This window comes from Melospiza melodia, chromosome 7 (assembly GCF_035770615.1).
Source record: "Melospiza melodia melodia isolate bMelMel2 chromosome 7, bMelMel2.pri, whole genome shotgun sequence".
NCBI classification, from domain to species: domain Eukaryota; kingdom Metazoa; phylum Chordata; class Aves; order Passeriformes; family Passerellidae; genus Melospiza; species Melospiza melodia.
Window position 1 is genome coordinate 30184128 of NC_086200.1, and position 19802 is coordinate 30203929.

At 51.1% G+C, this 19802-nt stretch overlaps 1 protein-coding gene across 1 annotated transcript in view; it reads left to right on the forward strand.

Annotated features, from left to right (window-relative positions):
- The window catches only part of PTPRS (protein tyrosine phosphatase receptor type S), a 150391-nt gene that overhangs the window by 91718 nt on the left and 38871 nt on the right, over positions 1-19802 (forward strand). Inside the window, exons 7-10 of the mRNA XM_063161109.1 lie at positions 11174-11443; positions 13967-14548; positions 15362-15495; positions 15645-15789. Coding sequence (XP_063017179.1) covers positions 11174-11443; positions 13967-14548; positions 15362-15495; positions 15645-15789 — 1131 coding nt within the window. The remainder of the gene's footprint in view (positions 1-11173; positions 11444-13966; positions 14549-15361; positions 15496-15644; positions 15790-19802) is intronic.

Genomic DNA, 19802 nt, shown 5'->3' on the forward strand with positions numbered 1-19802 from the left:
TGTCGCCTGGGCCCCCGAAACTCCGCTTTTGGGAGTGTCAATCTGGATCCAATACTAATTCAGGGCTGAATCCATTGCAGACAGCTTAGCTGGAATGGTTTGGGTTCTTTAAAAAAAAAAAAAAACAAAAAAAACAAAAACTAAAAAGAAAAGAAACAGGAAAAATGTGGGGATTTTTCATTATTGTTTTGTTTCTAAATTTCCTCTACTTTTCTGGCCACTCGGAAACTGCCCAGGAGACAAAGGTTGTAACACGGTGTTGTCTCCACACCTGGATGAGAGGGCTCCAGGTGGTGATAGCCCTGTTCCTACCCCAGTTAGGCCGTGTGTACCTGGGCCTGCCTGCAAACCAGCACTAACCTGCCGAGAGAGTGCAGAACACAGCGTGTGCCAGCTCGGCCTGTGGTTTGGGTGTTTTTCATGCTGTTTAATTCCTTGTTTCTTGTGTGTTAATATCGTGGAAAGGTAACAAATTTCTGAAATGGATTTGCTTTGGTGGGAGGGAGAGTTCATGCACATTTTTCTTCCCGTTTTTTTTTTTTTTTTGTTTTGTTTTGTTTTAAAAGAGTCTCGAGCACTCTTGTGTTTCCAATTGACTTGTTTCTCCCATAACATGCTTGTCTCTATAGACCACCTGGGATAGGAGTTGTAAGTTTGAACATTGCAAGGAAATGGTTTGGTTTGGTATTTTGCTTTTCTTTTTCCTTCTTCTAATTATTTCTGTTTCTCCTTATTCAGTCCCATGGTGGAGGCAGAGTGAGCAGGGCTGGGTGTGGGGCCGGGGGGCTGCTCTGCCCGGGGGCTCCGCTCCCCTTCTCCGAGGAGCAGAGGGACTGCAGGGAGGGAGAATCCTGCCTGGGCTCAGCACCCCTGTGGGGCTGACCCTGAGCTAGGATTGCTCCCAGCCTGGCCTCCCTGCGGAGCTTGGTTGGGCTTAAAGGGATGGGAGGGGGAGCGTTAGGAAGGCAGGAAAGAGGGTCGTTACTATCTTCATTTTTTTTTCCTTTCTTTTTATTTTGGTTAAGAGAAAAAAAAAAATCAATCAATTTGCAGCTGACAGCCTTGAGAAGGCCTTTTTTTACTCTCTCTGTGTTTCCCCTATTTTTCTCTTCTCCTCATGTCATTGTGTTCCGCATCAAACCCCCTTAACATCCCTCAGAGCTACGAGAAGGTTGGTGTGGTTTTTTTCTTTTTTACTTTCTTTACCCACATTTTTACATTCGTAAGAGAAAAAAAAAAAATGAAAAAAAAAAAATTTAAAAAATGAAAAGAGAAAAAGCAAGAAATCTTTAAGATGAGCGAGACCCGCGCATTCCCGGGTCTCACGGAGATGAGTTGAGTTGCATTGTGGGCCTCTCTATGCATCCTTTGGTAATGTTGCTGAGTTCTTGCACTTTTTTGTCGTCATGGTTACCTTGCCGTTTGGACATTGGGCCTGATGCATGATAGGAGAATGTAACAATCTTCTTTGCATGCCACTTTTTAAATTAATTATGAATTCTTTTTTTCGATATATAAATATGTATCGTTTCTTTTCCGTTCTACAATTCTGGTTTCTTTGAAGTGGATTTACTCTTACTTTCCAAATTTTTGGTTCTGTTGGGTTTTTTGCTTTCTCTTGATTTCCCGTTTCTGTTTTGATTGGTTATGCTGTGCTGTAGTTTATTCCAAACGCATTGTGAGAAGCCAGTGTTCCTGCCCACCCGGTGGTAACTGAACTCCTCAATCCCTGCAGGAGGAAAGGAGTCACACAGCTCTAACGCCTGTCCATGGAAGCCCTGCTATTTGGGACAAGCCTTTGTTTTGGGGGAGGGAGGGATCTGGGAAGTGGAAAAGATGGTGAGAACCCAGGGGGTCATTCCAAGAGTTAGAGCAGACCCTGGGTCACGTCATTGCTTATTTATCTCTTGAAGTGTGGCTCTTGTTCACACAAAGAAAAGCCCTGACCCCGCTCCAGAGGCTTCCCCAGCCGTGGGAGCTCACTCACTGGTCACTGCCCAGTTCCCTCCAGTAACACCAGGAGCTGTCAGCCCAGCAGGGCACTGACAGAGAGCTGCTGATCCCAAATCCCACTCTGCTCTCTCCTGAAGCACCCTCGAGTGCAAGCAGAGCCCCAGCCCCAGGCAGAATCCCGTGGAGGAGGTGACGCCTCGTCCTGGGAGGGCTGGGAGGGAAGGGCAGCTGCCTCCTGGCTCTGCCTCTCCCCATTGTCCTGCTCCCTTCTGGGATTTACCCTCTGCTGCCTGGTGCAGGCACCTCAAAACCCAGCGCAGCAAAGGCAGAGCCTCCTTCCTAAAGGAGAAGTGCAGCTGTGCAGGCACTGCGGCAGTGCCGGGGCACATCTGGCAGCTGCAGCTATTGCAAACAGCAACCAGCAATCTGGCCAGTGACATTGGAGCTGAAAATGCCTCTTTTCCCTCTTCTCATCTCCCTGTTTATCCCCAAGAAGCTCCTGTTGCCTCCCATGTGTGCGCCCCGAGCGGGTGAGGCGCATGGGAGAGTGAACAGGGGGTTTGCAGTGTGTCAGTGGTACCAGTGGTGCTTGGTGCTTCCCCTGTGCAGAATGCCAGCCCTTCCCTGGCTATGCCTTTCCCTCTCCTGCCAGTCCCCACCTCTCAATCAGCTACCAAAGGAGTGGCTTTCCTAGGGCACAGGTATTAAAGCTGTGTGATTTTTTGAGAAATCCAGTGCAGTATTGACACAGTATCTGTCTCTCTCTTTCTCTCTCTCTCTCTCTTTCTCTCTGTCTGTCCTTCTCTTTTTTCTTAAAATGCTGAGATTTCAGTGCTCGGACCCTCAGTGCTGGTATTCTCCCCTCCCCTTCTGAGTCTCCTCCCTCCCCGTAGGTACCAGGGTACCACTCCCAAATGCTGCTCTCTTGAGAATTCTCTGGGAAGAGACCAGCTGTGGCTCTTCTGACTTGGATGCCAACAATAGCCAAAAAAACATCCCTCAGTCCCAAGGCTCTTTTTAAAGGAAAAAAAGAAAAAAAAATGCTTGTTCTGTTTAAAAAAAGAAAAAGGAATAGCATTTGAAATAAGGTTTTCCCATCCCACCTCCCTCCTGCCTAGGACTAAAAGGTGATAATCACTCCTAATTACAGGATTTTCCTTCATGACTAGGAGTTTGAGTTTCAGGATTTAGGTGCAATTAAAAAGGGATTTATACACCATTATTTTTTATTTGTTTATTTTCTCTTTTATAAAGTATTTCTAACATGGCCAAACTGCACTGCTGCTGCTAAGAATCTCTTGTGATCTGAGAAGGCTTGAAGATTAAATTCTTCCTTAAGAGCCAATAAAAATAAAAGTAATGATAATGACATCAACAACAATAAACTAAAGCTAAATGGGATGTAATCATGATAGGCTGGGATGACACTGGATGAGGAAATAGGGACTTGATACCTGGCTAGAAGAGGTTGTGTGGTTTGCTAAAGTTACGGTCTCTGAGCAGCCTGGTCTAGTGGAAGGTGTCCTGGGAGAACAGGATGGGCTTTAAGGTCCTTCCAACCCAAACCGTGGGCATGGGCTTGAAATTATTGGTGCAGGGTTTGCCTTGTGTGTTATTGCAGCTCAGATCATGCCATGGTCCAAAATAACAGAGTGCTGGCAGGGGATGCCTGATGGCAGAGGCAGAAGCATTTGTGGAGACCACAAAAGCAGGTCAGAAGCAGGTGAGGTGATCTCTGCCACCAGCCCAGGTGTGTGGCACTTTAGGCTGAGCCACCAGCCCAGGGTTCACCTGTGGCTGGTGAAAAGATGGGTGCAGTTCTAGGGGCACGCCAGCACCTCGGTGGGAATCCTGGTTTTAATGGGCTCACCTGGCTTTCAAAAGTCTCCTTGGATGCTTCTCTGTATCCCCAGGGACACAAGTGCCATCAGACTTGTGGCCCATAGTGATTGCAGGAAAGGATGGATTCAAAATCCTGCAAAGAGCTGTCTGCCCATGGTGGTGTTTGAGAGGCTGCCCAAGGCCAGGCTGGATGGGGCTTGGAGCAGCTTGGGACAGTGGAAGGTGTCCCTGCCCATGGCAGGGGTGGCACTGGGTGGAATTTGAGGTCCCTTCCAGCCCAAAGCACTCTGTAGTGGTTTTGTTTGTATTTAGGGACCACATGGGGGGCTCAGCCATCACCCCAGGGTATGTGTCCCCTCAGCCTGGGCCTGTGTCCCCTCAGCCTGGATCTGTGTCCCCTCAGCCTGGGCCTGTGTCCCCTCAGCCTGGGCCTGTGTCCCCTCAGCCTGGATCTGTGTCCCCTCAGCCTGGGCCTGTGGCCAGAACTGCTTTGCCCCCTGGAAATGGATTATTTTGCAGCTCTCCTCTTAATTTAGGAAGCTGCAGGTGGCTACTTTGATTGTTATGGTTTGATCCCAAAATCCAGCTGCTGGCTGGGATGGAGCCCTGTGTGTGAGGACCTCGTGTCCCTGTGCTCCTCCATGTCCCAGAGGAAGGAGGAATGAGCTGTGGGGGCTGAGTTTCAGATCCCCTGAGTGTGCAGAGCAGCTGCTGCCAGTACAGGATGCCTTGTTGTGGTTGAATTTAGCAGAATGAAGAATTTTCCCCTATTTTCACACAGTGGGCCCCTGTCAGGAGGTACAAAAAGCAGCAGTTTGGATGCTGCAGGGATAATCCTTCCTGCTCTCTGCTCCAGCTCCTTGTGGCTCTGCTCTTTTCCAGCCCAGGGAGCTGTGAATGGCTCAGCAGGCATTTAAGGCAGCCCAGTGCCTGCTCAGGTCCTGTCTTTTCTGCTTGTCACCATCAGCACGAGCTTTGTCACCCCCAGCCAGGTTCTGCAGCCCAGGCCCTGCTGAGAACATTCCCAAGGCTCTCTTGAAAACCTCAGCTCATTGAGAGACCAAAGATGAAACCAGGCCAGGGCAAAACATGTAAGAGCTGAACTAGTGGAAATCAATTAAAATAAAACCCACAGAAAGGGCAGGGATAGTGTGCCGAGCACCTCAGGAAATAAAGCTTCAAAATAGATTAAAATGTGACTAATTTAAGCAATAATTTAGCCTGTAGCCTGGGTTAAGTTTGGCACATAAGTAATTTGGCCATCAGACCAGAGCTGCTGGTTGGTTCCAGGTGGAACCATTGCTGAGCTTTTTCCCTTTCAGTCCCATTTAGAGGTTGAAGGAAATAATTCCACATGCACTAGAGATTTAACAAATAGCCACAAGGTCAAAGCAGTCATTGGTATTTTAAACTATAGGAATTTTAATACCTTTTTAGACTAGATTGATAAATTCTTTAATGGAGAAGGAGGGAGGCAGAACCACCACTGGGCTGTACAGCTACCTCTGCAGTGCCCAGTTTCCAGGTGCTAAAATTGAGGGATGGAGAGTTCTGGGATGATTTTAAAGGGTTATTTTAGCATTTCTGTGGGTGGGGGAGTGCCCTGTCCGTGTTTGGGGTGTCCTCAGCTCTGAAATTCTAGTTCCAAACCAAACAAAGCAAACAAAAACTTCACTGTGTTTCTGCAGAAGGATTTCTCAAGGGTATCAGGAAATGGAAATGGATACAAAAAGCCACCCCCCCAAAAAAAACCAATCAAAAAAAAAATCCAAACTGTGTATATATCTATGTATATACATGACTATCTCTCTATAGAGGGCACTTTGCAGGAACACTGTGCTGTACTGATCTCGAAATCTCTGCCTGCCTGTGTCTCTTACACCTTTTGCATCGCTGTTCTCTTTGTTTTAGGGGAAAAAATTAGATTACACCTTGTCAAATTAAAATAACAAAAACTAAACCAGTCAAGTCTGTGTTTAAAATTACAGAGCTGCGTGAAAAACAATTGGATTCTGATTATTTTCTGTTCAATCCTGTAAAAAAAAAACAACAGGAAAAACAAAAAAAGAATTGCAAAAGACCAGAGATGTTCAGCCAGCCTGTCGCTCAGCTAATGTGGTTTTTTAAGTGAAAAGTAACAATTATTGGGAAGGTAATGGATTTCCTCCAGACCAAATCCAAGCCTTGGTCTCATTCTTTATTTATCTACCTATTTACGTATTTATTTTCTTTGCTGTGAAGGAAATGAGGAAGGAGATGGGCAGGAGGAGGGAAGCTTCTCATCCTGTGGAGGGGCAGAGGTCGGAAATCCAAAGCCCAAAAGGTCTCAGCCCAGGGGAATGAGCCTGGAATTGGGACAGGGAGAGGCAGAGGCGGCTGCACGGACACGCAGGGGCAGGGACAGACCACATTTGGGAGGGGAGGACAGGTGTAATCTAAGCTTCACTAATAATGTAGAGGCTGCACATTATTTTGGCACCCTTTCCCCTACCCCTCCTCATTTTGGAGCAAGACGGAATGACTCCTGTCTCCCCAAAATGGCCAATAATGTCCGCCTTCTCACCTCATTTGGAGCAGCAGCTTGCTGAGTGTCAAAATGTTTAATACCATTTGGTTTTGTTTGGTGCTTTCAACCAGTCACTTCACTTTCTTTCGTTTCCTTTTTTCGATTGATTTCTTCTTTAAGGTATAAGATGCATTTCTCTTTGAGTTGGTTTAATGTGAATCGGGGTTTGAAGTGACAGGTTCTTGTCCAGGACATTCTCCTTTCCCCTCCTCCAACATTTTTTCTCTCTGAGGGAATCTGGAAGGGGCTTTAAAAGAGCAGCTGGTGGGGTTCCTCAGCACAAACTGGTTGGTCCTCGGGTTTCTCTCATTAGCAGCATCATGGGAACACATTTTAAGGATGGGTTTTGGTGTTGCAAAAGTCAACCCTGGACCTCCCAGTGTTTCTTCCAATCAGGTCTGTAAATCTTGCAAAAACACCTCTCACCTTGTGGACCCTGAGTGGTGGTGGGGAACCTGAGCCATGCTGATTGGGACCAAAAAAAGCCAAAAATGCCACTCACAGAACACAAACTGGGTCAATCTCTGCCTCCGTGAGCAGCAACAAAACCAATTGGCTGCCCAAGGGTGTGAAAAGTTATGGATCTGTTCTGTTTCTAAAGAAGAGCACAATTTGGGGTGCAGATTTGCAGTGTGAAATGCTTATCCAACAATTAAACAGACTCATAACTAACTGCACTTACAAAATTTTCCTGTGCCTCTGAAATGGCTTCTCTGCATTGAAATCATTTAATTGCATCCCAAACATCCAGCTCCAGTCCTGGAATCTGGTTCTCTCCGTAACAAGCTGTATCCTTGTTTGAAAAAAAAAGCTCCTGAGAGTTTTTTGGCCATGGACAATGTCTGTTTGTGTGTGCCTGCCTGTGTGTGTCTGTCGGGAGCTGTTGCACATGGAGCATGCACATCCGTGTACGCATGCGGGGTCTGCCAAAGCTGGCCTGGAAACCAAACACCCCTGGAACTCAGGGAAGGTCCTTCTTGCACCAGAAACTGGGAAAAGTGTTATTAGGAAAGTGTTTATAAAGCAGAGCCCTGACTGCCCCATCCCAATGTTTCCTTTCCAGAGAGGGCAGTTCTGTTCTTCCCGATCCTTTGAAAGTGCTGCATAGCAAAATGGAAGGGATCTCTTCACCTGATTTTTTTCTTGTGAAATTCCCCTCCTTCAGCTGCTGTGGAGCTGGACCCAGAGCTGGAATTGGTGTTGATTCCATCTCCAGCTTCCTTTCCACCACAGCTCTCCTCCTCCTGAGCCTTGACCTGAAGGCTGACCCAGAGATTCTCAGCTTGACAAATTCCCTGTCTCCGGCCAAATGCAAATGTTACAGCAATTAAAATAAGCAGCAGCCTGATGGCTCTGGGTAGCCAGAGATGAACCCTGTGCCTTATTGTGCTTCTCACAGCAGGGCTGTATCCAGGGGACTCTCTGAGGTCCCCAACATTTAACTGGAGTTCTTTTCCCATCCTAGATCGGTGTGTGGATGTTGGTATATCTGTGCACACAGGAGAATCTAGTTTTTTTTAAACCAGGATGCACCAAGGAAGTGCTGCTGCCTGTTTTGGGCTCCTATCAGCCCTAATCCAAATTCTCCCTCCCTGTGGAAGGGGTGGTGCTGAGTGCTTCCCTTGGAGGGGGACAAATGCCACTAAAGCAGCCCAAAGTAAGGATCCCTGAGACCCCAGGGCTGACCTGCACCCTGGGAGCTGTCAGGAGGAGGGCAGGGCTGCTCTTTTTGGGAACGTGCTCTGTGCAGCCCCTGAGCTTGTGTTTTGTGAGTGGATTTCTCCTTCCCTGCCCAAAACCACAGGCAGGAACAGTGGGTTCCCTTCAGACTCCGATTCTCAGCACTCCGCCCTACATCAGATGATGCTTTTCAGTTATTAAATTCTGGTTTGTTCTTTCTTTTTCTTTTCTTGTTTTTTTTTTTTTTTTTTTTTTTTTTAATTTTATTTTATTTTATTTTTTCCCTTTCTTTTTCAGTTGGGTTTCATTTCTTTGCGATTAGCTTCGGTTTGGATTAATTGTCTTGTTCTGTTCCCATGACAACTCAGTGTTTGCATCCCACCTGCCGTTGTTTGTTGCTGTTGATGCTGTTTGCTGCCCGGATCCTGTCCGGACGTGTCTCCCCATTCCTCCTCACCTTTCCCACCTTGCCTCCCCTCTCCAGAAGGTCACCTACCAGCCCCCCCTCAGAAGAGTCATCCCCACCCCAAGATCTGTCTGCATGTTGACCCCACTTGTTTCTTTCCGAGTTCTCTCCATCTTGTCTCAGACTGTGACAGGTGTGGTTTCCACCTGGCTCCATTTTCTGAAGTGTGGAACTTCTGGGAGCAGTGGGAAGCAGGATGGAGTGGGGAACAGGGGTGCACCCTCGTGGCTAGGGCTGAGTGTTCTCCGTCATGGCAGGAGGGAGCAAGGAGCAGCTTGCCTGATCCTTTGAGCCAGAGCTGGAGCAAACACCTCCCTACAGCTTTCTGCAGCTAGAAAATCATCTTCTAGTGTCAGTGGCCAGGTGAGCTTGCAGCCCCTCCCTCCACATCCCCATCCTTCTCCCAGCTGAGGGCATGCCCCCCGTTCTCTCTGCAAATCCCTGCATGCAGGAATTCCCTTTGTCCCCTCTGAGCTCCTAATGCCACCAGTCTGGAAGTCTTCTCTTCCTTTCCTCCCAGTGCTGGCTCCTGGCTTACTGGTTCTCACAGAGAAGGGTCTGACAGCCCAATGGGGAGAGCAGACCTTGCTGTGACAATGTCCCCTGTCACCTTGCAGGGGCTGCAGTTGGCTTTTGTTTGCCAAAGCCCCACTAAACGGCAAACAGCCTCTCCTGGCAGCGCCCTTCCCCTTGGAAAAGATCCACAAAGCTGCAAGACAAACACCAGCAAGCCCCAAGACAGTTCCAGGGGACATCTGAAGGCACTGGGAGGGACAATGGCAGGCTCAGCCCTGCTGTCCTTTGCTTTGCTTTGGCACGAGGCAAAGCCACCAAGCTTTGGAGAGGTTGTGCAGAGGTTATCTGGGAACAGACAGCAGGAACAGGGAGATCTCAGCCCCCCAGACCCTCTGCCCCTCGCCCACCTGCCTGTGACAGCTCCTGCATGGCTGTCCCTGGAGCTGGAGGAACCCTGCACCCCTGCTCCCCTCCAGCTGCTGCAGTTCCTGCATTTTCCCCAGGTCCTGTCTCCTTTTGTCTTTCTTGTGGGAGGAGACCCTGCCCTCAGCCCCCTCCTTAGACCCTCTCTGATCCACACACATTCTCCTTTGTCCATTCCCCTGCTTTCACCCCTTAGGAAGGGCACCCAACATCCCTCCAGGCAGCCCAGGCAGCTCAGAAAATGGAGCCAAGGAAACCACAGCCTCCCCTTTGCGTCCATGTTCTTCCTGTGTAAGGTCTGGAAGCTGCATCCACCTCTCTGCTAAGGAGATGCACAGAACATGTCACTGTTTTCTCAACGTTAAAAGTTTCATTACCTTGTTTTTCTTATTAATTCTATTCTATTTATTATTCCGCCAGGGCTGAGATGTGACAATGTGAGCCACCACATTGAGTCACATCAGCTAGAAAAAGTATGCAGCATTAAAGTGGGTTTCCCCCTCCCCTCCCTCTCTCTCTCTCTTCTTTCTCCCTTCCCCTCTTGTTCTCCTTCTCCTGGTCTTCCTTCCTTTCTCTGTCGCTCACTTTCTATCCAGTATCCATGTGGGCATTTGCTACCGCCCAGAAATTATATTTCTCTGCATTTTCCTCTCTCTTTCTCTCTTTCTCTCTCTCTCTTTTTTACCTATTTTGCATGATGTTTGTGACTCTGAGAGCTGCATCTATCGATGGAACCGTGTCAGATCTTAAAGAGGCTTCGTTAGGGTTTCTATACCCGAAAACCACAAAAATTTCATTAGAGTTTCTCATCTTTTCCACGCTCTCTCTCGCTCCAGGGGGGCTGTGTTCCCCTGGACGCTTCTCACACGCAGACACCAACCAAATTCTGTCCCGCTCCGGGGACTCCCTCTCCTCCCTCGTTTGTCCTTTCGCCTTTCCCTTCTCAAGTGGAGCGTCTGGAGTCTGGGGATGCGATCCTTCTCTCTTTGTTGGATTCTCTGGGTCCAACAAGGCAAAACGTTGAGAAGTTTCCGTCCCCATCCCAACCTTCTCCTGGCCCCCCACCCCACGTCTGCAGCAGCCCCGGGTGGGAGAGGGCCCCTCTCTGGAGGGGGCGCCTGGACCACGCCGGGTGCTGGTGGAGGGGCTGTTCCTCAGGAGAAGGGGGTCAGGACCCAGACCCCACGGGAGAGAGAGGGAGGAGCAGGTTCCCAGGGTGTGGAGCGGGGAGCTGGGGGCCCCAGAGGCCACGGAGGAGAAGTTTGGGCTCTCGCCATGCCAGCTCTTGCCAGTAAAGATGAGAAATTGCTAATAAATTTTTGTGTATTTATCTGTGCTGTGATGGGTCTAATCTTGATCAATGGAACCCTGTTGCTATGAAATATCGCTTTTATGTCTATATTCTATATATTGTTTGTGAAGTACGAATTTATTTGGAGTTTATTTTTTTGGTTTTCGGTTTTTGATTTTTTAATTTCTTTGCCTTTTTGTTTTGTTTTTAATGAAGAAAGAAAATAAACTGTGACAAACCCCATCTATATTTAAATTATCTTTTACTCTTTTTTCTTTTTCTCCTTTCTTTTCTTTCCTTTCCTTTTCTTTTTTTTTTTTTTTTTTTTTACTTTTAATTTTTTTTTCCCCCCTCTTCGTTTTTCTGTTCGTTCGTTTGTTTTTGGTTTTGCTTTTCCGTTTTGTTTTTTTGTTACCTCTGTGCGTCTCGTCCACAGTTCGCCGTGTGGCCCCTCGCTTCTCCATCCTCCCTGTCAGCCATGAAATCATGCCCGGGGGCAACGTCAACATCACCTGCGTGGCCGTGGGGTCGCCCATGCCCTACGTGAAGTGGATGCAGGGAGCAGAGGACCTGACGCCCGAGGATGACATGCCCGTGGGCAGGAACGTCCTGGAGCTCACGGACGTCAAGGACTCTGCCAACTACACCTGCGTGGCCATGTCCAGCCTGGGAGTCATAGAAGCCGTGGCCCAGATCACGGTGAAATGTAAGGGAGTGGGAGCAGGGTCCTGAGTGCACGTGTGGGAGTGGGCACGGCCGGAGCTGAGTGTCCCAGCATGAGCGCAGGGATGCCCTGGGCACGTGTCCTGCTCGTGCATGGGAGCCTTGGTGGGGCCTGTGGCAGAGTGGGGACGTGCCGTGGTTTGTGCCTGTGGCATCGTGTGTCTGCATGGGGAGAGCCTGGGACTGCCTGACCTGCACAGGGAACACGGTCCTGCATGGCCAGGTGTCCTGCACAAGTGGGGTTTGTGTGTGCATGGACAGGGACAGTCCTGCATGAATGGGGGGTGTGTGTGCATGGACAGGGACAGTCCTGCATGTCCTGGTGCTCCTGCACAAATGGAGTGTGTGTGTGTGTGCATGGACAGGGACAATCCTGCATGGCCAGGTGTCCTGCATGAACGGAATGTGTGTCCATGGATGGAGACACAGTCCTGCATGTCCTGGTGCACAAGTGGGATGTGTGTGCATGGACAGGGACAGTCCTGCATGGCCAGGTGCTCCTGCACAAATGGGCTCTGTGTGTGCATGGACAGGGACAGTCGTGCATGTCCTGGTGCTCCTGCACAAATGAGCTCTGTGTGTGCATGGACAGGGACAGTCCTGCATGGCCAGGTGTCCTGCATGAATGGGGTATGTGTGTCCATGGATAGGGACACAGTTCTGCATGTCCACGTCAACTGGGATGTGTGTGCATGGCCAGGGACACCATGTCTGTATCATGGGCACCTGGTTGCAGGAGTGTCAGTCCCTGTGCTTACCTGTGCAGGACAGACCTGTGCACCATGAGTGCCCTTTGCTGGGATCTGTGCATGTCCTCGGGGATCCCCCACGCAGGGAAACCCACAGTGGAGGGGAAGCTGGTGGCTGGAGACCTTCCCTGGCTTTAGGACACCTGAGCTGCTTTGTTATGAAGAAAACTGGCTCAAATCCCCGCATGCTGTGTCTGTGCTGACAAATGAGGCTGGTTGGGCACTGTGCAAGGAGCCTTGGATGGCTTGGAGCCTGCATGCCATCCTGTTCCAAGGCCTGAGATTCAGCCAAGGCCCTGAGGATCTCTGGCATGTGCACCCTTGCAGTAGAGCTTAGTTCCAGCATCTTAGTGGCCGTTGTTGCCTCAGCAAGATGGGGAATAAGCCCAGCTTCCAGCTAGTGATTCCCAGGAGGAGCACGGGTGCCATCTTCAATCTATTCTGTCCTCAGCAGGGGAGTATTAAACCCAAGCAGGAACCCCTGAGGTTGGGTGAGTGTAGAGCTCTGTGTGAGCTGCTGTCTGCTCCAAGTACTGGTGTTGCCCGTGAGGGATCTGGGAGAGGCGGGGTGGGAAAGGATCCCAGGGTGGGGGAGAGGAGAAACACTTGGGAGAAAGGGAGGGATAAAGAAAAAGAAATAAACAATCCTGTTGTATCAGTGATCTGTCTGAGGAAGGTCTGACAGGAGGAATGAGTAGGGGGTAGAGAATCTTGGCATGGCTCATTCTGAGCTGCTGCACGGGCAGTGGGGCTCTTGTGCCAGCAGAAGGATGCCTGGGGCTGGACTCAGGTGCTCTTTATGTTCCTCAGTATTTCCTTCCTTCCTTTTTTTCCCTGTCTTACCCCCTCAATCTAAAAAGCTGCTGTGTAGGGCAGACTGCTTCTGCTTCCAACTCTCCCATCTCCTCACATGGGGAATCTCACCCTGCTGGTACCTTCTGTCTTTTGTAATTTTGTTTGGATCCTGTTCCCTGCACTGTTCCTGTGTGTGAGCTCTCCTGGGCAGAAGGTGAAAGGAGAAGTTTGAGCTTTACTGAGACCAGGTCTAGAGAAGTCAGGCTTCAAGGCCAGGTTGGAAAGGGCTTGGAGCCACCTAGGCCAGTGGAAAGTGTCCACTGGATGGGCTTTAAGGCCCCTTTCAACCCAAAACATTCTGGGATTCCATGATAAGAAGAAGTTGATAAGGAGGGTTGAAAAGGGTCTGAAGTGTGCAGTGAGGACTGCACATGAAGCTGGAGAACAGGTGAAGTGAGAACAGGTATCAGGTGCAGTTAAAGTGCTGAGCAGTCCCCAGCAGGCTCAGGGGGGACTCCCTGGCTGAGGGAGAGGGGAGATGGGGATTAACACAGTTTGTGCCTTGAGGGGAACCCTTCCCACCATTTCTGGAAATTTGTTCTGGAGAGCAGAGCCTGTCCTGTGCCGTTCCTTGCCTGTGGAGGCTCAGCAGAGATGTGAGCACGTGCTGGGAAGGAGCTGAGGAGCTGCTCTCCCTCCCTGCCCTGCGAGGGCGGATGTGCAGCTGAAGCCTGTGCTAATGATTCCAGATGTTTAGCTGAACACTTTGCCTTTGATGGAGCAGTTTAAGGAGGATAATAGAGTGGATAACTAGGTTCCTCATGTTCCAGCAGCACTTCCCTGAGCTGCTGGGATTTGGGATTGGTGCTGTGCCTCCGGCTCCTGCAGCCCTCACCAGACCAATTAGGTGCCATTTCAGCATCTGTGGTTTTTTTTAAATGCCTGTTCTTCCTGATTCTCAGCACTTCCCAAGGCTCCTGGGACGCCAGTGGTGACAGAGACAACAGCAACGAGTATCACCATCACCTGGGACTCTGGCAACCCAGACCCCGTGTCCTACTATGTCATTGAGTACAAGTCCAAGAGCCAGGACGGACCCTACCAGATCAAGGAGGACATCACCACCACGCGCTACAGCATCGGGGGGCTCAGCCCCAACTCCGAGTACGAGATCTGGGTGTCTGCAGTCAACAGCATCGGGCAGGGCCCCCCCAGCGAGTCGGTGGTCACCCGCACGGGGGAGCAGGCCCCTGCCAGTGCCCCCCGCAACGTGCAGGGCCGCATGCTGAGCAGCACCACCATGATCATCCAGTGGGAGGAACCGGTGGAGCCCAACGGGCAGATCCGCGGCTACCGCGTCTATTACACCATGGAGCCCGAGCAGCCCGTCAGCAACTGGCAGAAGCACAACGTGGATGACAGCCTGCTGACCACCGTGGGCAGCCTCCTGGAGGATGAGACCTACACCGTCAGAGTGCTGGCCTTCACCTCCGTGGGGGACGGGCCCCTGTCCGACCCCATCCAGGTTAAGACGCAGCAAGGAGGTGAGCACCTGTGTGGCTGAGCTGGGCTGTGGGGAGGAGAGCTGCTGGTTGGATTTGGAGGTTTAGATGTGATGTTGGGAAGGAATTATTTACTTGGAGGATGGGGAGGACCTGGCACGGGGTGCCCAGAGAAGATGTGGCTGCACCATGATCCCTGGAAGTGTCCAAGGCCAGGTTGGACAGGGCTTGGAGCAGCTTGGGATAGTGAAAGGTGTCCCTGCTCAGGGAACTGGATGAACGTTATGGTCTCTTCCAACCCAAACCATTCCATGATTCTAAATGTCTTTAACAGATGTAAAAGTGCCCAGGTAGTAGTGACAATTTAACTCTACCTGAAATACCCAGGAACTACTTTGTCAGAGATGAGTGGGGAATGAGCCTTATGTGTTGAGCTGCAAACACAAGGTGTTTTATCACGGGCTGTCACCCAGCACATTTTTGGCTTGGGGTATGGGAGGAAACCCTGTGCCCTCAATGGGCTGCTCATGGGCTTCCTCCTTCCAGAATCTTATAATACTGGGATTGATGGGAAGGGTTGTATTCTGCACTGCTGAGAAAGAGGCATATGATCCACTGGGATTCTTCCATCTCTAGCAGCTCTGCTCACACTGGAGTCCTGCAGTGGGATGTAACTCCACAGCTTTAGAGGCAGGACCTGCCCACGCTGCAGTGTGGCATTTTGCTGCTGACGTGCTCTTCCCACACAGGCTTTGAAGAAAACAGGGCATGAGCCTCCAAATTAGCCAAGTTAATGTGGTTTCTCCTGTTTCTCACGTTGCCTCCTGTGCCCCATTGGCTCCCTCTCTGTACCAGTTCCCGGGCAGCCGATGAACTTCCGAGCAGAAGCCAAGACCGAGACGAGCATTGTGCTGTCGTGGAGCCCCCCACGCCAGGAGATCATAGTGAAGTACGAGCTCCTCTACAAGGAGGGAGACCACAGCAAGGAGGTGAGCCCAAAGTGCAGCAGGGTTGGGACCAAGGAGCTCCCCGGCCCTACCGTGGAGCGAGGGGAGCAGGGCAGTGTCTCTGGGCAGGCCTCACCTCTGCTGCCTGTTGTTTGGGTTTATTTTTCTCTTCCCCCCTCGCCCACCCCCAGGTGCTGAAGAACTTCGAGCCCACGACGTCGTTCACGGTGGAAGGCCTGAAGCCCAACACTGAGTATGTCTTCCGGCTGGCCGCCCGCTCGGCCCTGGGGCTGGGGGCCTTCACCCCGGAGGTCCGAGAGCGCACCTTGCAGTCTAGTAGGTGTCTCTCCTTTCCCACCCTTCTCTGAGGGCACCACGGTCAGGGAGCCAGACATGGTGGGCACAGGGGGACGGAGCTGGGGGCTCCACTTCACTCCAGGGAGGGGGGGACACCTTTGGGAGCTGCTGCCCTCTCCCCTCACCGCTCCAGGTAGCTGAGACGTGAGCCAGGAGCAGAGCTGGGCTCTGGGGAGCTGGGGCTGGGTAGCACCGTCCTCTCGTGGTGGCCATGCTGGCCATGGTGCTGAGCATGCTCAGGGGATGGTAGGGATGGCAGCCACAGCCTGTCCCACACAAGCCCAGCGCTGCCAGGAAGGGGAAGAGGGAGGGAGAGGAGCAGGGAAGGTGATTGTTCACAGGCCCAGCCTTCCCCAGCCTTTGGGGAAGCAGTCCCCATGCTCTTGTCCATGAGCACCTCCACAGCCAAGGGGAGGAAGGCCTGGAGCTCTGGGAATGGCCCCGTTTGGGCTCCAGCAGAGCAGAAGAGAGGAGCCCTGTGGAGGCTGATGACACCAGGATGGAGTGTATGCAACTCAAAACGTGCTGGTTTTAGTTTAATGGATTGTCTCCCTTCGCTGTTGCCCTGGGGACAATAACCCTGGATGGCAATATTTCAACCTGGGCTTTTCACAGATCTTTGCTTTTAAATGAGGTGTTTTTTCACTGCATGAGTGGCTGTGGCAGCTGTTCTTTGTGTTTTCTGTCTCCTCTCATCTCTACTAAATCACTCTGCTGCAGTTTGGAGTAGCCGGGAGCAGAACTAACTCAGAAGTGGCTCTGGTCACCAGTGTGAGGAGGGAGAGCCCTGCTCCCATCCCTCAGAGTCCCTAACAAGGGGGAGCAGCAGGCTCTCGGCTGGGCTTTTTAATTGTCACATCCTGCTGTCTCTCCCTTTCCCTGTCTCCTTCTCTTTCTGTCCCCTGAGGAGTGGGAAGAAAGGGGAGTCTGTTTCTGCATAGACAGAATTCCTTACTGGGGCTTTCTCAGGCCTGCACTCCATTCAAAGATTTTTTTGGTTTTTCTTTCCTTCAAATGTTTTTCCCCTTTTTTCTTTCTTTTTTTTTTCTCCATACTCTCTCTACGTTTCATAGGAAAATCCTTTCCTGACTCTGCTGCACATCTGCTGGTTCTGATCCCAGTGTGGTACTGTCAGAGGGAGCATCTCTGTGGGGTGGGGGAAATGAACTGAAAGGACCTGAAAAATAAGTGTTAAACTTACACTCTGCTTCTGTTTTTCAAGGGGTTTCTCTCCTTGAGACCTGTGGGGATGGGAGGCAAAGATGGTCTGGGATTTGTGCTTTCTGGTTCAATAAAACAAGCTGGAAGAGGGGTGTGGCAGCTGGTGGCAGTAGGCCTCAGTGAAAATTTGTCCCTTAAGGGTGAGGAAAAGGGGATCTGGGAAAAGGGAAAGCTTTGGGGCTTTTTCTAACTTGGCATCTGCCCAGAACACGGACGGATTTCTCTCTCTGTAGCTCAGCTTTCATGGGGAGAGTCTCATTATTTTAATGCTCTTAAGAACATCAGCTGGGAGCTGTCAGTGTCCTGTAACACGGTGAAACATTTTTTCCTGGCTGGCTGTTGGAGGAACGAGTCAATTCTCCCTGCTCCGGGTGACATCCTTCGGCTCACAGACCTTCTGGCTCGGGACAGGCTTTTGTGTCTTCCCTCCTCAGCTCCTTTTCCGTTCAGCTCCTCCTTGGCCTGCTCCATGCCTCTTCTTTCTTCTCTCTCTGCTCTCTGCTTGCCTGCCTGCATGCCCTGTGCCCAGATGAGCCAGCTCCCTGCTGTCCCTCTCCCTGGCTGGGCCATGTCACACCACGGTGGCATCTTGTCCCTGGAGTGACAGAGCCTCTCCCTGCTCTGCCTTCTGCTCCTGCTGTCCCCTCTCAGCACCCACCCGCATGTGGCATCCCCTCCCTGCACCTCCCTGCCAGGGTGGCTCCTCCTGAGCATCATAACCCAAGTAAAATCCATTAAACTAAAGGTAAAGTATCTTTTTCTTCTTGAAGTAGCTGGGTTTTAACTCTTCAAGTACCAGAGACATAGCTTGTAAAACAAACAAAACAGACTCTCATGGCTGGGAGAAGCTGGTTTGCCCTTTCTGGTTAGCCATGACCTTCCCAGGCTCCCTGGCAACTCTCCCACTGGGAAATTCCAGAGGGCAAAGCGTGCTCAGCAGGCAGGGGTGGCAGGGTGGGTGCTGTGAGGCTGCCCGTGCAGGTGTGCAGGAACAATGGGCCTTTCTCACCCTCTGTTCCTGCCCAAGGAAGGATTTCCCCCCACGTAGCTCCGCTCTCCCTCCTGTCCCCCTCCTCACAGAACACCAAGTGAATGAAATCCCCAAAGTCTATGGTACCTAAAGGGTTAAAAAACATGATATTGTGCAAGGTCAGTAAGGGTCATTCTTGTGGCTTGGACAGTCAACTTTAAAGCATGTAAAAGGTGCAGCTCAGGTGAGTACTGGCTGGTCTCAAGCAGATTCACAAATACAGTCCACCCTGTGGCTGCAGGCTCACCGCTGGTGGCTCTGCACACACTCCCAGATGTCCTGGAGCCCTGGGAGGGTGGGGAGGGGTCCCAAAAGGCTGGTGGGAGCAGCCAGCAGGCCAAGGCAGAGCTCTCCTGCCTGGGGGCTCCTGGCTGAGCCCAGGGAGGGGCTGCTTGCAGAGCTGAGCTCGCAGCCCCGCTGGGGTTGGTGGCACTGGGCTCCTGGCGCTGTCCCCAGCGTCCCCAGGGTCGCACAGGTTGGGCTGGATTGTGAAGGGAACAGGGCCATGAGCTCCCAGAGGCGTGTCCAGCGTGGCCAGCCAGCACCCCTGGCTGTTCTCCTCCGACGGGGAGGGGGCCAGGCAGCCCCTGGGCCTTCTCCCCCATCACCCACCCCCAACCCTGCCTCTCTGACCAGAGAAAGTGCAAAACCATCCCAAAAGGAGGCCTCACCCCAGGGCCTCTCAGTAGGTCCCTGTGCTGGAGCGTAGAGGGTGAGTGAGCGAGCGTGGCAGCGCAGACAGTGAGCCCAGGGCCAGCTGGAGCTGAGCTCTGCTTCTGGGGCTTTCAGAATGAGGTGCAGGATGGAAGGGTAGGTCAGGTCAGACCCTCTCTGCAGTGGGTTTCTCAGCTGTGGTGGCTTTGGCTGGAGCTAAGCAGGAAAGGTGGGTTTTAATATGCCCAGCCTCTGATGAGGACAAAAACAAGAAGGGAATGGCACCGTGGCAGCAGTGGGAGAGGGCTGAGTCTGTCCCTCCATGCCTTGAAACCATCCTTGAGCTGGTTCTGGGACATGGGATGAGCAGTGCACCTCTGTCCTGGAGAGGTGGTGCAGCAATCACAGCAGATGGAGAGAGCCAGAGGGAAGGAGATCTGTCACTGGGAACGTGCTGTCCTGCTCTCTGTGCTGACAGTTTAGCAAAAAGAGAACAGATTGGGGTCCAAAATTGCCATTTCTGCAATAGTAGCTGGGGTTCTGCTGGTGGGGGAGGACTTGGGGGGATCATCGTGAGCAGAGTGGCATTTTAAAAGCCAGTCATGTGCAGAAACCCACCAGGAGCTTGGTCTGGCCTCGTAGCTCAGTTCCTCTTGTTCTCTTGTAAGAAAGTCTTATAAGTTAGCAGTTGAAGCGTGGAAGGTAGGTAAACAGACTGGGAATGTTCTGGAAGGAGTCACTTTTTTATATCAGTATTATTTTATTATTATGATTTCCTTTCTGGTGTTTGTTTGTTTTTTTTTTTCTTTTTGTTTCAAATTATTGGCTTGGTTTACATTTTATTTTCCAGTTTGTTCCTTTTGGTTTGGTTAATTTGACATCTTCTGTGTTGTTTTGCGTGGCCAGCCATGGCCAGGGCTTGTCAGCCTCCTCACTGGGAGTGCTGGGGAGAAGGGAGCCATTCTGCCAGGTTAAAGACAGTAATAGTGCATAAAAATAGAAGGAAAGCACCCAAAATGTCCTACTGGGCAGTGCTCAGACAGCAGTGGAAGGATTATCTCTGCCCTTTTTGAAAAACCACTTCCCT